The 17,515-nt window shown below is 45.2% G+C and overlaps 1 protein-coding gene and 1 non-coding gene across 2 annotated transcripts in view; both read left to right on the top strand.

Moving 5' to 3' along the window:
* Positions 1-17,515, top strand: part of LOC110485784 (E3 ubiquitin-protein ligase NEURL1) — a 61,482-nt gene that overhangs the window by 30,930 nt on the left and 13,037 nt on the right. Inside the window, exon 4 of the mRNA XM_021556950.2 lies at positions 14,500-15,222. Within this exon, the coding sequence (XP_021412625.2) occupies positions 14,500-15,222 (723 nt within the window). The remainder of the gene's footprint in view (positions 1-14,499; positions 15,223-17,515) is intronic.
* On the top strand, positions 5,141-5,197 carry LOC118938570. Its single transcript, XR_005035778.1, has one exon. It is a non-coding gene; the product is annotated as a U7 small nuclear RNA (small nuclear RNA).

Genomic DNA, 17,515 nt, shown 5'->3' with positions numbered 1-17,515 from the left:
GTAGAGTGTGTGTGTGTTAGGAGAGATGTGAAGAATGAAAATATGCCAGGTCTGATACGGAAACATATTAAAATCTTTCATATTTCTCTGTTGTCTGGTTGGCAGCAGGTTAGAAACCTGACGTCTCTTCATGGTTATACAGCACCTTTCATATTTCTCTGTTGTCTGGTTGGCAGCAGGTTAGAAACCTGACGTCTCTTCATGGTTATACAGCACCTTTCATATTTCTCTGTTGTCTAGTTGACAGCAGGTTAGAAACCTGACGTCTCTTCATGGTTATACAGCATCTTTCATATTTCTCTGTTGTCTAGTTGACAGCAGGTTAGGAACCTGACGTCTCTTCATGGTTATACAGCACCTTTCATATTTCTCTGTTGTCTGGTTGGCAGCAGGTTAGAAACCTGACGTCTCTTCATGGTTATACAGCACCTTTCATATTTCTCTGTTGTCTAGTTGACAGCAGGTTAGGAACCTGACGTCTCTTCATGGTTATACAGCACCTTTTTGTTGTGCAGAGGTATCAAATCAAATCAAATTTGATTGATCACATACATGTGTTTAGCAGATGTTATTGCGGGTGTAGCGAAATGCTTGTGGAGGTCTACAATTTATTTTCTGAGGTCTTGGCTAATTTCTTTTGATTTTCCCATGATGTCAAGCAAAGAGGCACTGAGTTTGAAGGTAGGCCTTGAAATACATCCACAGGTACACCTCCAATTGACTCAATGTATGTCAATTAGCCTATCAGAAGCTTCTAAAGCCATGACATCATTTTCTCGAATTTCCCAAGCTGTTTAAAGGCAAAGTCAACTTAGTGTATGTAAACTTCTGACCCACTGGAATTGTGAATTTTAAGTGAACAAATCTGTCTGTAAACAATTGTTGGAAAAATGACTTGTGTCATGCACAAAGTAGAAGCCCTAACCAACTTACCAAAACTATAGTTTGTTAGCAAGTAATTTGTGGAGTGGTTGAAAAACAAGTTTTAATGACTCCAACCTAAGTATTTGTAAACTACCGACTTCAACTGTAGACCTGTCCTTATCGATAAATCCAATAAGACAGAACTTTTATATACAGTACAGATCATTTCAGACATCGCAGACAAGCGTAGAGGCTCTTGCAGTGTAGTTGACTGTGTCCCTGTTTGGAGTTAACACAGTTTAAACCTTTGTGACCAGCTGTAGAGAATTACTCTATTAACGTAAGTATTAATGACATATGAGATCTGGATGGAACCAGTCTGCTTGGGCTGGGTTTTGCTGGCTCGTACCAAGATGCATATGTGATATGTCGTGGTGCAGCTGTGTAGTGGCACAAACTAATGATTAGAAGGAGAGCTGGTGGGAGGGAGGGAGGGAGGGAGGGAGGGAGGGAGGGAGGGAGGGAGAGAGAAAGACAGAGAGAGGAAGGGAGAAGGAAAGAAGGAACGGAAGAGAGAGAGAGAATAAATGAGTGGGAGAAGAGAGGCATTAACATAGAAGAGCATTCATGAAAGCAAGCTAATTCACTATATTGCTTTACTCTCACTGCAAACTCACAATGTTTTCTCACTTACTTTTACCCTAAGGATACTGAGAGAGTAACTACCGAGAGATGGTAGTTCATTTGAGACAATTTGCTAAATAACCCTGCAGCAACAGGAAATGTGAACTATTATGCAGATTTATAATGAATGGACATTTTTTGTAGGGTCTGATGCATTTTTCGTAGGAGGAAATCAAGTCTGAAATTTGTAAGTGGAAATTACAAACTTCAGAAGCCTTTTTAAACCTCAAATACACTACAGGTTTTACATTTCAGGAACGTTCTCCTGCAGCAGGGTGATCAAATTCAGATCCCACATCTGTATATAAACTAATGACGATTCTATTGGCAACAAGAAAAGATTTAACTGCTGAGAGGTCGGCCAAGGTTGAAACGCAAAAATATAGATGACACGTGTCACTGGAGTAAGGACTTTCTAAAAGAATATCTGCAATATGTCCCCAGCCTCTCAACTGATGGAAAACATATCCTAATATTGTTATTATTAAGGTATTGCACAGAGAAGATGGATACTGAAGTCGAGATTATTGGACCCTTGGTTCCTTGCCATGTTTTGGACCAATCGTCCACTATGTTCTTGGTCCAATCTTATGGCTGCGGTAACATGAAGTCATTTGGAACACTGGACGTTATTGGGGGACGTTATCCAAACGTTACCCAAAACCATAGACGCAGACCACGGAGGTTACTGGTTACGGTCCACTGAGGGGAAAACACACTCCTGTCTGTGAAATGGTTATTTGATTATTTTCGTGTTTTGACTGGCACTTGAGGTTTGACTTGGCCGAACGGTCTAATTCCTAGCTAATACTGTAGGTGCACTTATAAGTCCCCTGGTCAAATCAGGTGATCCAAGGATAATACGCGCTAGGATAAATGATGTTGTAACTTTGTGGTTTTAAGCGTTCAAACTGGAAATGTATTGTAGAAAGAGCAGTTTGAATGTCACAACGGTCTCCGCATTCAAAATACGAATGAATTGTCTGGCTGTGTTTATGGACATAAATGTCAAATGTACTGTAGAAGTCAAGGTCATTGTTTGGTCAGTGGTTTGGATAGACAGAGAAAAAATATTCTGTATGGTTTGGCAGTGAAACCAATTTGAGATCATGTTGACTGAGTTTAATACTAATTTCCTATTTTGTAGGACATTTTGAAGTCGATTAAACCCACTGGGCAAGACCTGGTTGAATCAATGTTGTTTCCACGTCATTTCAACAAAATAATTCAGTGTGATGACGTTGAACCAACGTGGAAAACTGATTGGATTTTTAAAAAGTCGTCAACGTAAAAGGAATGTTGTCCTTTTTTTCACCAAACATTTAACCTACATCCAATAACATGGTGAAATGTTTTGTTGTTTCCGGATCTCAACCAAATGTAAATCCAAACTAGACGTTGAACTGGTCGTCTGTGCCCAGTGGGAAGACGCCAGAGGTGTAATGCCAAGATTTATGTTGTCCTTCCTGACGTTGTACTTCATGTCTTTCACGTCCTAAAATGGACACCGTACAGTGGACTACCCCTATTATGAAGTGTGGGAAACAACACAATTTATAAAGCCCTGTTGTCACGCCCTGACCTTAGTTATCTTTGTTTTCTTTATTATTTTGGTTAGGTCAGGGTGTGACGACTGTGGTATGTGTGTTTTTGTCTTGTCTAGGGTTTTTGTACTTCTATGGGGTTTTGGTATTGTCTAGGTATATTTGTAGGTCAACAGTGGCCTGAATTGGTTCCCAATCAGAGACAGCTGTTTATCGTTGTCTCTGATTGGGGATCCTATTTAGGTTGCCATTTTCCATTTTGGTTTTGTGGGTTATTGTCTATGTGTAGTTGCCTGTCAGCACTCGTGGCGTTAGTTCGTTTAGTGTTCTTCGTGTAAATAAAGATGAATATATCCTTATCACGATGCGCCTTGGTCTCCTCGTTATGACGAACGTGACACCTGTCTAAACATATAGGTGATGCATAGAAGATTGCAAGACAATACATTAAATCCGAGTCAAAGGTAGTCCCTTACATTGGCTGGAATTAATTCCCCCCTTTTGACCCGATAATTGATTAGCCAAATAACAGCTCTGTACCCACCACAGTCCAGACCTGGGTTCAAATACTACTCGAAGTAACTTCAAATGCTTTATCTGTGCTTAATTGAGTTTGACTGGCTTAATGGAACCAACAGAATAGCCCCAATACTGCAAACCCTGCCCATCTTGCATTCCAGGCAGTTGAGAGCGAACACTCAAAAGTATTTGAAAAATTGGAAATAGTACTTGAACCCAGACCTGCCACGGTCTGGTTGGAGCAGTCGAGCAGGAGGAAAACTGACTGAGAGAGGCTTTAATATAAGAACCTTATGATGGATTTATTCATCTATTAATGCTTAGGCCTTGACCACTGATTGGTTGAGAGATGTTGCACATGCTGAATTTTGCCGATGACCTAAGGGACCGGGGCTTCTGGGGCTTTTGTGACTTATGGAGAACATTTGTGCCTGGGCTTTTGTTTTGGAGCCATGTGGCGTGTGTCGCCTCCCAAAAGGCTGTTGATCTTTCCAGCCTGGGGGTTCGAAATCGACCTGCCGGCGAGGCGAGGGAGCGACTGGCCCAAAGCCAGGGAGTATCAGGGTATACGGCACCATCCCAAGCATCCCTCGAACCCTCCCTCGCTGCCCCCCCCTCTCTCTCTCCACTTCATCTCTTTTCTCTCTCTCTCTCTCTCCACTTCATCTCTTTTCTCTCTCTTTCTATCCACTCACTGACTGTACCCCTCTCTCTTTCTCTCTCTCACTCAATCACTCTCTCTCTTTCTATCCCTCTCACACACACACTTCTTTACCTCTCTCACCCACCTCTCTCTTTCTCCAACTCTCTCTCTCCACCTCTCTCCATCCCTCTTTATCTCTCCATCACTTAGTCTCTCCTGGGAACCATCTCAAACATGAGCACTCTCCTCCCCATCCATCCCCGCCCGTCTCAGCTGTGCAGCTCTACTTCTAAAAGAACACAGCTGTGAGCTTCTCTCCTTCCTCCGTACTCCACTTCTCCTCTCCTCCTTTCAGCCCCGTCCCAATCCTCCACTCCCATCAGTCTCTCACATCTTATGAATCCCTGAGAGTTTGTAAATAAAGCCAAGCTCTGAGAGAGAGAGACAGAGAGAGAGAGAGAGAGAGAGAGAGAGAGAGAGAGAGAGAGAGAGAGAGAGAGACCAGATGTATAACTGTGCAAATCCCCCCTCTCACAGGGACGGGCCCTGGCACGTTCGCTCTGCTAAACCCACATAAAAAATACTACACACTGTGGAAACCCTCTATCATGTGTAGTACTTACCATAGAATGTTGTAGAATACTATAGTAAATACAACAGTATTATCTGCAAAAAAAAACACTAGCAAATACTACAGAAATGTCCACAAAAACACTACAGTCTCCAAAAACACTACACTTTTTTAAACTATACTAAATACTACAGTAGTTAATGTGCATATACCCAGCCCATTCCCCTCCACCATATCGCAATATACAGTATACCATCCATAAGTAAGAGACCTACATGCCACATAAAGACCATATATTGTGTTCCCTACAGGTTATAGAAAATATCCTCTTATAGTATTTCTCTAGTAGGTTTCCTTAAGGAGAAAGCCTCCACTTATATGTCAAAGATAATAAAACAAGATCACTATTGTAAAAACTACAGTAATGCCCCCAAAAACACTACAGTAAATACTATAGTATACTACAGTCCACAAAAGAACAACAATAAATACTACAGTATACTACAATCCGTCAAAACACTACATTAATTACTATAGTATATACTACAGTTATTTTACTACAGTATATATACTATAGTTAACTGTAAGTACTACTGTATACTACAGTAAATACTATAGTATTTTTTCATGTGGAAAGCTAGCAAAGCCTCTAAGCCAGCCAGCCTATCCCTCTCCTTCTTCTCCCTCTCCTCCCTCCTCTTCCCCTCACACACACAGCATTAGTAGCCTGCTAGCTTCACTGGCAATCCCAATGAAACGCTCAGAGAAAGAGCCCAAACACCCCCCTCCCCTCCTCCATTTTGTATACTTGTTGGTTTTGCCCAACAGGTGCTGCATTTGGTTCTCCATTGAATGTGTTTGGATTTTAAATACTCCCCCCCCCCCCCCCCCCCCCCTCCTAGTGTATTGACTACAGCTGCCTCGCTTTGTGTCCCCATTACAGTTAGTTTCCTTAACATGGTTAGATTGGGATGGTGTGTGTGTGTGTGTGTGTGTGTGTGTGTGTGTGTGTGTGTGTGTGTGTGTGTGTGTGTGTGTGTGTGTGTGTGTGTGTGTGTGTGTGTGTGTGTGTGTGTGTGTGTGTGTGTGTGTGTGTGAGAGAGTGTCAGTGAGAGGCCACAGAGTGCCCACTTTGTTTGAAGCTTCTTTCAGAGAGCTGCAATTGCAAATCTGTGCCCTCGGCCAATCGGCCAATGAGAACGCACATCTGTGGGCAGCCTATCTGACAAGGACCAATGGGGACAAAGGGGTTTGTCTCTAGCTTGAAGAGCAGGTGCACCATGATGAGTGGGCAGCAGCTGGTGCAGTTACACGCAATACACTCACACATACGCAAACTTACATACACAAACACACACTCCACTTTTTCAGCATAGGCACAGCATCCTTCACTCTTTTATCTTCCCTCTCATATTCCCCTCCCTCTCTCCGTCTCAATAGGGGCACAAGGTAAACATGCACTGCCGTTTAGAACTGGTCGACAGAGACCTCTTTTCATGAAGAACTGGGCCAAAGCCTAACCTCTTGAAACTGTGTTCATGAATGTCAACATTCAGCTCGGCAGAAAAAAATAACTGTTATCGAATCTCATGGTACAATCTTCATGATGATTGCTGTATTTGTTATACAGTAAGACTAGCTCTTGTCCACGGCACTAGCAAGTCCCTCTACTAACACATGTTTTACCCTAAGTAGAGGAACGTGCGAACGCCCTGGGCCAGAGCTAGTGTAAGATCAGATCATGCACCATATTCTGCATTCAGTGGAGACTGTTGACTCACAGAGTGACTCAAATCAGGAGATGTGGTATGCAGTAGACACACTGTGTACCGTCACTGAACTTGACTGGAAGCTACAGTACATGCTTTTTCATTCTGCTGAGTGTTAGAGAGAGAGAGAGAGAGAGAGAGAAGAGAGAATTAATAGGTGGGCTTCTCCCCTCTTTCAGCATTCCTAATCTGACATTGTCTCAACTCCTCTCCTCCTATCCCACCCTCTCCTTTCACGTCCCTCCGTCTCTTCTCCTAAATCCCGTTATCCTCTGAGTCGTGTCATCATCATGCCCTCCTCCCAAACTCCATTCCTCCGTGCCTCTCTCGTGTCCGTGGGTTCCTCAGCTATTCCTCGGCATGCCAAACGTCTATCCCCAACCCTAATCCAATTTAGGACAGAGCTCTGCAGTAATGAAAGAAAGCCACACGCCACTCTCGGCTCCGTTTGATGATGCCATGATGTCATTCTCAAAGAGCCTGGTGATTTCATTTGAGGGAGCCTAGAGCAGGGCAGGACAACAGAACACTACAGTAAATACATGAGGGGCCGCAGCCGCATCCATACCCCCCCGCTAGAAAAAAAGTTAGAAACAGCAAAGAGAAATAAACTACGGTTTTACATTCATTCCCTGTTGCCGTTGTAAAGCCAGTTTGCTGAAATGTTACACTTTTTTTCCCATGGGGAGGGGAGAAGATTTAGCAATTTTATAACTCATTTCCTGAAATTCTACACATTTTGTCAATAGGGTGGAGGCAAATGTTTGCAGTTTTCAATATGATATCTGATAATCAGTGGGCCCCGCCCCAGTCAGTAATTCGATCATGCTTACCACAAATGAAGATAGCTGACTGTTAATTTATCAATCTAAAAAAAAATGTTTTGCTGACGTGGGCTAATTGAGTGACTCCTGATTCACAACCACGTTTCTAAATTGCACCTTCTGGGGTAGTGGGTGTAGATTGATGAAGGAAAAAACAATTTAATCAATCAATCAATCAAATTTATTTATAAAGCCCTTTATACATTAGCTGATGTCACTAAGTGCTGTACAGAAACCCAGCCTAAAACCCCAAACAGCAAGCAATGCAGATGTAGAAGCACAGTGGCTAGGAACAACTCCCTAGAAAGGCCGGAACCTGGGAAGAAACCTAGAGAGGAACCAGGCTCTGAGGGTTGGCCAGTCCTCTTCTGGCTGTGCCGGTGGAGAGTACATGGCCATTTAAGGCCAGATTGCTCAAACGGTCATTAATGACCGGCAGGGTCAAATAATAATCACAGTGATTGTAGAGGGTGCAACAGGTCAGCACCTCAGGAGTAAATGTCAGTTGGCTTTTCATAGCCGAGCATTCAGAGGTCGAGACAGCAGGTGCGGTAGAGAGAGAGAGAGCGAGTCGAAAACAGCAGGGCCGGGACTAGGTAGCACGTCTGGTGAACAGGTCAGGTTTCCCTAGCTGCAAGCAGAACAATTGAAACTGGAGCAGCAAGCATGACCAGGTGGACTGGGGAGAGCCAGGAGTCATCAGGGCAGGTAGTCCTGGGGCATGGGCCAAGAGCCCAGGTCCTCTGGGAGGGGAGACAGAAGGAGAGAGGGAATTAGAGGGAGCATACTGACATTCATACAGGACACGCGATAAGACAGGAGAATTATACCAGATATAACAAACTGACCCCGGCACATAGACTATTGCAGCATAGATACTGGAGACTGAGACAGGGGTGTGTCTGGGGACACGTGGCCCTGTCTGACGATACCCCCGGACAGGGCCAACCAGGCAGGATATAACCCCACCCACTTTGCCAATGCACAGCCCCCACACCACTAGAGGGATATCAACAGACCACCAACTTACTACCCTGAGACAAGGCTGAGTATACCCCACGTAGATCTCCTCCACCGCACGAGCCAGAGGGGGCGCAAAACCAGACAGGAAGAGCACGTCTGTGACTCAAGTGACACACCCATCCTAGCGACGGCATGGAATAGAGTTAGAGGCAGAGAATCCCAGTGGAGAGAGGGGAGCCGGCCAGGCAGAGACAGCAAGGGGAGTTTGTCGCTCCAGTGCCTTGCCGTTCACCTTCGCACTCCTGGGCCAGACTTCACTCAATCATAGGACCTACTGAAGAGATGAGTCTTCAGTAAAGACTTAAAGGTCGAGACCGAGTCTGCGTCTCTCGCATGGATAGGCAGATCATTCCATAAAAATGTATATCTGTAGGAGAAAGCCCTGCATCCAGCTGTTTGCTTAGAAAGTCTAAGGGACAATACGTCTTGTGACCGTAGCGTACGTGTAGGTATGTACGGCAGGACCAAATCGGAGAGATGGGTAGGAGTGTTGTTTCTCTTTGCTTATTTGAACTGTTCTTGACATAATATGGATAGGTCTATCCCATATACCCATCCTACCTTGTCACAACACAACTGATTGGCTCAAACGCATTAAGAAGGAAAGAAATTCCACAAACTAGCTTTTAACAAGGCACACCTATTAATTGAAATGCATTCCAGGTGAAACTAGTTGAGAGAATGCCAAGAGTGTACAAAGCTGTCATTGACCCAAACTGCTACAGACCTATATCTATCCTACCCTGCCTTTCTAAGGTCTTTGAAAGCCAAGTCAACAAACAGATTACCGACCATTTCGAATCCCACCGCATCTTCTCCGCTATGCAATCTGGTTTCAGAGCTGGTCATGGGTGCACCTCAGCCACGCTCAAGGTCCTAAACGATATCTTAACCGCCATCGATAAGAACAATAGTGTGCAGCCGTATTCATTGACCTGGCCAAGGATTTCGACTCTGTCAATCACCACATCCTCATCGGCAGACTCGGCAGCCTTGGTTTCTCAAATGATTGCCTCGCCTGGTTCACCAACTACTTCTCTGATAGAGTTCAGTGTGTCAAATCGGAGGGCCTGTTCTCCGGACCTCTGGCAGTCTCTATGGGGGTGCCACAGGGTTCAACTCTTGGGCCGACTCTCTTCTCTGTATACATCAATGATTTCGCTCTTGCTGCTGGTGAGTCTCTGATCCACTTCTACGCAGACGACACCATTCTGTATACTTCTGGCCCTTCTTTGGACACTGTGTTAACAACCCTCCAGACGAGCTTCAATGCCAAACAACTCTCCTTCCGTGGCCTCCAACTGCTCTTAAATACAAATAAAACTAAATGCATGGTCTTCAAACGATCGCTGCCTGCACCTGCCTACCTGTCCAGCATCACTACTCTGGACGGTTCTGACTTAGAAAATGTGGACAACTACAAATACTTAGGTGTCTGGTTAGACTGTAAACTCTCCTTCCAGACCCACATCAAACATCTCCAATCCAAAGTTAAATCTAGAATTGACTTCCTATTTCGCAACAAAGCATCCTTCACTCATGCTGCCAAACCAACCCTTGTAAAATTGACCAAACATACCCTCGTAAAACTGACCATCCCACCAATCCTCGACTTCGGCGATGTCATTTACAAAATAAATCCAATACCCTACTCAATAAATTGGATGCAGTCTATCACAGTGCCATCCGTGTTGTCACCAAAGCCCCATATACTACCCACCACTGCGACCTGTACGCTCTCGTTGGCTGGCCCTCGCTTCATACTCGTCGCCAAACCCACTGGCTCCAGGTCATCTACAAGACCCTGCTATGTAAAATCCCCCCTTATCTCAGCTCGCTGGTCACCACAGCAGCACCCACCTTTAGCTCGCGCTCCAGCAGGTATATATCTCTGGTCACCCCCAAAACCAATTCTTACTTTGGCCGCCTCTCCTTCCAGTTCTCTGCTGCCAATGACTGGAACGAACTACAAAAATCTCTGAAACTGGAAACACTTATCTCCCTCACTAGCTTTTAGCACCAGCTGTCAGAGCAGCTCAGAGATTACTGCACCTGTACATAGCCTATCTATAATTTAGCCCAAACAACTACCTCTTCCCCTACTGTATTTATTTATTTATTTTCCTCCTTTGCACCCCATTATTTTTATTTCTACTTTGCACATTCTTCCACTGCAAATCTACCATTCCAGTGTTTTACTTGCTATATTGTATTTACTTTGCCACCATGGACTTTTTTTGCCTTTACCTCCCTTATCTCACCTCATTTGCTCACATCGTGTATAGACTTTTTTATTGACTGTATGTTTGTTTTACTCCATGTGTAACTCTGTGTCGTTGTATGTTTCGTACTGCTTTGCTTTATCTTTGCCAGGTCGCAGTTGTAAATGAGAACTTGTTCTCAACTTGCCTACCTGGTTAAATAAAGGTGAAATAAATAAATAAATAAATAAAAAAGGCAAAGGGTGGCTACTTTGAAGAATCTCAAATATAATATTTCTGGTTACTACGTGATTCCATATGTGTTATTTCATAGTTGTGATGTCTTCACTATTCTACAATGTAGAAAATAGTTTTTAAAAAAACGTGAATGAGTAGGTGTATCCAAACTTCTGACTGGTACTGTACATGTCTTTATTTTTGGTCCGCGGGCCCCAGTTGCCCATCCCTGGTCTAGAGAGTGAGCGTTCATCCAGCATCCACTAAGGGCCTATTGGACACTACAGTAGGGGAGGATAGAGGAAGTGGGAAGCCTCAGATTGAATAAAAAGCTAGCGGTAGTCATCTCTCTCTCTCTGCTAGCCTCGGGCGCTAACAGTGCTAACTGCACTGCGTGCTTTTTGGGCTGTTAGTTTAACGGTCGATTAGCAGTCACTGAGACGAGTGCACGCTTTTTCAAGCCACTATTCCATCCATGTTGTACTCCCAACAAAGATCAAATAGAACAATTAAAGTCCCGTAGTCTCGTGATACATTAATACCGTCAGTTTCCAGAGCCGTCTGTGCATTAGCCGCTAATGCTAATTGACACTTGACATGACTTTGAGGCAAACTGAGCTGCCATCTTGGATTTAAGGGCGGGAACTGATCAAAGGGATGGCAGTTGGAGGATGATCTACGTTGAATCAGCACTACCAAACGGAGGATCACACACTGTAAGGTGTCTTTGTCCTCTGGTCTTTTGATAGACTGAATGAGCACCTATAACCCTAATTATGTCATCTGTCAATCACGCACAGTATAGTACGTGAAGGGAGCAAGTGTGGCTCAGTTGGTAGAGTGTGGCGCTTGCAACCCCAGGGTTGCCGGTTCGATTCCCATGGGGGGGAGTGTGAAAACGTATACACTCACTACGGTATGTCACTCAGGATAAGAGCTCTTGCTAAATTACTCAAATGTAAAATTAGTATAGGAAGTCAATTGTTGCCTCTCAGTAGACCACTGAAATGTTCCCTTACAGTGCCTCTTTGAAATGATTTAGTGAGGTTTGATTGAATGATCTGGTATTGGGTAAGAGTTGGATCCTGGTATGACTCTAACATTTATTGCAGCCAGCACTGAAACAGAAATCTCTCTTTTTCCCTGTACAATCTGGACATAATCTTCTTAGTGAACAACAAGAAAGACGAAGGTCTGATAATCTAGCCGGCTTGGTCAGCCTGACGGGTCGCAACCGGTTCTCAATTAGACTTTCCTCACCGCATTTGACAGCATAGGTTCTCTGGCTGTTGTTAACACAGTTAAATGTCATACCGTTCATCACATTTAAGTGGACAAAGGAATGTACCGTACACCAAAATGCTGAATAGCTCACAAATGGACAGCAGTTGGTTTGCTGGCACACATTCAAATGCACTACATTGACTTGCCAGGCATTAACGTTTGTACGGTGTCCATATTAGGACAAAATACATTTAAATTTTTTCGAATGGAAGATAATCCCACTCTGGCCAGGGTCCCTTTCAGCCCTTTCAGATGGGACAGGCTAAGAGATTTTAGCTCTCGGTGGTTTCACTACTGTTATTAGCACACACACACACACACACACACACACACACACACACACACACACACACACACACACACACACACACACACACACACACACACACACACACACACACACACACACTCAGGCAGGCTCTCTGGCAGGCCTCGTGAGAGTAGTAATTAAGGGGTAAGAGGTTTATCTATGTCCAGAGCTGGTCCTGGCCTCTAAAAGGCTTTCTGGGACAGGCCTCAGAGGGAGCAGTGGGTAAAATGGGCCTGGCTGCAGACTAGACCTCTCCCGGGAGGACTGGTGGATGCTGGCTTTTATCCTCTCTTTTGAGTCTCTCTCTCTCTCTGTCTCTCTCTCTCTCTCTCTCTCTCTCTCTCTCTCTCTCTGTCTCTCTCTGTCTCTCTCTGTCTCTCTCTCTCTGTCTCTCTGTCTCTCTCTTTCTCTTTCTGTCAGTCTGTCGCTCCCTCGCTCTGAATGATGGGGTCTCCTTCTATCTCAAAAGAGGTGGTCACTCGCTATCCTTTTCTGCTAGTCCCGCTTTCTCTCTGTCTCATTCTCTCGCTCTTTGAGTGATGGGCTCTCTCCCTATCTTCTGCCCTCTCAGAGGAGGTGGTCAACAATGTCATTTTCTTTCTCTTTCCCTCCCCCGCTTACCTTGCTATCCATCTCCCCAATCTCTCTCTCTCCATCAACAAGGTAGTCAGTCTGGTCACTCATTTTCCTTATCCACTTACACCCTCTGAGCAATGACTGTCCCTCTTCTTTGTCCCTCCCTTCCCCTCTCCCCCCTCCCTCTCTCTCTCCTGCTTCTCTCTCTGTCTGAGTGATGGGGATGTCTCTTCAGCGCCGCCAGGGGTGTAATCATTAGTCGTAACCGTAGGAAACAGTTGCAAACGGAAAACGTTTCGCAACAAAAACGAGAGTTTCTATTTGACAAATTCAGGTACTGTAGGTAACTCCCCATTTCGTTCCATTTGCTTCCATTTTGGTTATGTTTGGCTCCTATTGAATACACCCCAGAGCTAATTCTCCCAATGCATGGCTGATGGGGAGTGGAGGGGGTTACACATTTAGAGACCTTATTTTCAGGCAGGCAGCTGCCCAGCAGGGGTGGGGTGGGGAGGGGGGAGACTATAAGCAGGGCATTCTCTCCTTGTGTGTATGTGTGTGTGTGTGTGTGTGTGTGTGTGTGTGTGTGTGTGTGTGTGTGTGTGTGTGTGTGTGTGTGTGTGTGTGTGTGAGTGTGTGTGTGAGTGTGCGTGTGCGTGTGTGCGTGCGTGCGTGTGCCACTACTACCCACCCTACTGTGTGAAGGGGGACATGTGTTGGCAGATATAAATGGCTCACTGTAGAGGGATGATACTGTACTATGGACTGCTGGGAATGCAGAAGCAGGGAGCTCCACACACACACAGACACACACATACACACACACGGTCTCACAAACACTAATTCCTTTCTTGGTATCATCCAAGGCTGGTTAATTAAGCACTTTGTCCTCCTCGTGTGAAATGAGCTGATTCTGCTCCCTACTGATATTAAAGCACTCAACCAAATCTGTAGTTTTTTTTTTCAAATTAATTTCTACATCTTTAAACAAGCTAAATGACACTTTCCTCTGCTGCTGTACCAGCTAATTAGCAATATCCTACATCTCGTACTAGTTTGTAACATCAGCCAATTTCGGCCTTTTCTTTAGTGCTTGGCTTGTCTCTCTTCCTTTAATTCTCTCTCTGTTCCTCTCTGTTTCTCTCTTTTTTCTATTCAAGGAATATTCCAAGGTTGGCAAAACAATACATTGCGACAGAAACGGCTATATATAAACTGTCAAATAATTCTAACACTAACAAATGACAACACTGCAACACTGCAGTATTATTATTAGTTGACTATCCCTCATTTTATCTCTTCGTCTCTTTCTTAGATATAATGGCCTCTCTTTCTCTTTATATTTCAACACAATTTACAATGATTATAGAAACTAAAATTGCCTCTCTCGCTCTCTCTCTCTCTCTCTCCCTCGCTCTCCCTCTGTCTCTCCCTTCTTCTTTTCTTCCAGAGAGTGAGATGGTCCCTCCCGACTTCCTCCGTCCCCGCTCCTTCACCACCGTACGCTCCTCTTCTCTCCGCCGCGAGGCAGATGAATCCCGCCTCTCTGTCAGCCTCTGTGACCTCAACCTGCAGCAAGTGGACGGCTCTGGCCCAGCCCACTCACATAACCACGCCCATCTCCACCTGGCCCCTCCCTCCGCCTCCTGCCCCATCCCCCAGAACTCCCTCAACACCCAGCAGTCCTCTGTCCTCCCACACTCCCTCGAAAGCGACCTCCATTTCCACGCCCTCCGCGGTGCCCACATCAAGACGCTCGACGAGCAGACGGTGGCGAGATCCGAGCACGCCAGAGAGGAGCGAACGCTCGTCTTCACTGACCGGCCACTGCGTACCGGCGAGACCGTGTTCATCAAGGTGACCAAGTCGAGCCCGGCTAGGTCGGGATCGCTGTCCTATGGCGTGACATCATGCGACCCCGCTGTGCTGCGCCCTAGCGACCTGCCCTACAACCCGGAGGCGTTAGTCGACCGCAAGGAATTCTGGGCCGTGTGCCGAGTGCCCACGCTGCTCCAGAGCAGTGATATACTGGGCTTCCTGGTCAACCAGGAAGGGGAGGTGATCTTGAGCCACAATGGCACCAACGCAGGGATGCAAGTTTGTGTGGACAACTCCCGGCCCCTGTGGATGTTCTTTGGTCTGCACGGAGCCGTCACTCAACTCAGGATACTGGGTAAGTCAGAATGACTGTTATGTTATACAGGTAACTGCCAAAATAAAGGAAACACTAACCTAATCTGTTTTAATAGGCCGCTGGGCCACCGCACGTGTTTCCTTTAATTTGGCAGTTACGTGTACTTAGAGTACTTCTCTCTACTATTACTTGTATGCTCTGTGTGGGGCCAGGAGTTTTGCCTATTTATGTTACCTGACTAGGGAAAACTCCAGGCCCTAGTTATGGACTGTAGGGGCTAGGGGACTTTTCCTGATCGGGTCACATGGTCAGGTCCTGGCCTTTAATACTACAGTGTCTACAGTACTACAGGCCCTAGGAGGGTTGAATCTGACATGGTATACAACGGTATAAACTTTTTCATTTATCCGTTCATGATCGATCGTAAGCCAGGGATTTAGGGCCCCACCCGCATCACAGAGCTCAGAGGTGTACACTTATGTCATGTGCTTCAATACAGCGTCTTGACACAGGAAGTCAGATCCAAATGCACTTCGGAAGGTATAGATGGAGAGCAAAGTCGACGCTGTCTCACGACCTGCCACGATAATAACAGGAAGAGAGGGAACAAGTGAAAGGAGGAGTGTGGGAGCCAGACCCTGCAACCTAGCGGCCACAACACGTCTTCTCCTGTCTGTATGGTGTGTATGTGTGTGTGTGTGTTTGCATGTGTGTGTATGTGCTTGCGACCTACTCACAGCGGGGGAAACGTGTCTTCACTACGGGACACACGCTACCTCTCAGCAGTAATAGAGAGCCCCCATGCTTGATTACACACTCTAAATACAGATAATGAACATGAAGTGGGAAAGATGTGTGGGTGAGCGGGAGGCCGTCCGCTTCATTTGCAATATGCCAAACATAATGTATTTCTGCCGTGGCAGGCAGGTGTGAATAAAGTAGCTACAACTGTGCTTTTAGACTGTTTGGAGAGGTGAATTGCTGCGCTCTTTATATTTTTTGGACTTACAGATGTAGGATCTTAGTTTGAGCGAGTTTGCTACGGAGGAAAATCAACCTGCAGCAACAGTAAATGTGCATTATTATGTGGGTTATACGAAGAAAATCTAGTGTGAAATCTCAAAGTGGAAATTAAAAAATTCAGAAGCCTTTTTAAAACTCAAACCTCCCGCAACAGGGTGATCAAATGTAGATCCTACATCTGTAGGCCCCCTATCAAGCCAACTGGTGCACAAGGTCCCTCTTTACACAGTCTGTGAAAAGGGCAGACAAACGGTCAAAACTAAAGAACAGCGAATGTTCACTCCTATATCCTTCTATGACATAATGGCTTTTTTTATTGAGCCATAATTACATGCAAATTAAAATTTGGCAGAGCGTTTCCGGAGATTGGACAAGCGGAAATTAAAAAATGACACATCTTTGTTAGGTGTATCATGTAGAAGGACTGGGAAGGTTGATGGCCTGTCTTATTTTAACAGTCCAATTACGAAGCCGCACAACCAAATCAGGCACAACCTCATCAACGTGTCATCATTGTTTTGCTTCTCAGAACGAATCAAGCGCCGGCTAAATATATCCCTCTATCCTCTCAGTGAAGTAAAGGAGGGAGGGAGGGAGGGAGAGGGAGAGAGAGAGAGAGAGAGAGAGAGTTACAGAAACTACACCTTACAGTGCTGATATATAATGCTAACATGGTATTTTCATTAAGTGCTGCTTGTTTGCCCACCTGTAAATTGCCCTCATGCTAACACGCTTATTCTCCATGCAGCCATGGAGGTCACAGCAGTTAGCAAGGCATCGACATGCCCTCATGCCGCCCTGTTAGAACTGTTCTCATTATATTACATTACACAGCCGCCATTTTGGATCTGGTCTGCTCCTTTAGGCACTCTGGAGACACACAGGGAGGTGGCTGACAGCGCGATCAATGAAAGCCACATCAATACATTACACTTAGGGCTGCAGCGCACACCACACACTTTCTGAGGCTGGAGTGTGGCTCTGGGGTATTGATAGATCGGGCAACCGCAGTGGCACTAAGCCAACGGTCAATACTATGGGCCTACATGAAAACTGCACAGGAAATGCACCCCTATGGGTCTTCTCACCGTGCTTTTTTTTTACTAGGAACTTGGTAGCTGCATAGGGAGATGGTTATGGTGTTGTGGTTTGTTCTGATTGTCTATTGTACTAGTACATCACACGTGCTTTTAAAAACATTTGGCTAGAGCCCCACGGCTACTTCTTCCGTTTTTTTCAATGAGTTCAAGGAAGTTCTCTTGCTGACAACAGAACTGCCTGAATACTGCTGAGTTTCTTTTAGGACGGA

This window comes from Oncorhynchus mykiss, chromosome 13 (assembly GCF_013265735.2).
Source record: "Oncorhynchus mykiss isolate Arlee chromosome 13, USDA_OmykA_1.1, whole genome shotgun sequence".
NCBI lineage: Eukaryota > Metazoa > Chordata > Actinopteri > Salmoniformes > Salmonidae > Oncorhynchus > Oncorhynchus mykiss.
This window is presented reverse-complemented; position numbering and strand designations above follow the sequence as displayed.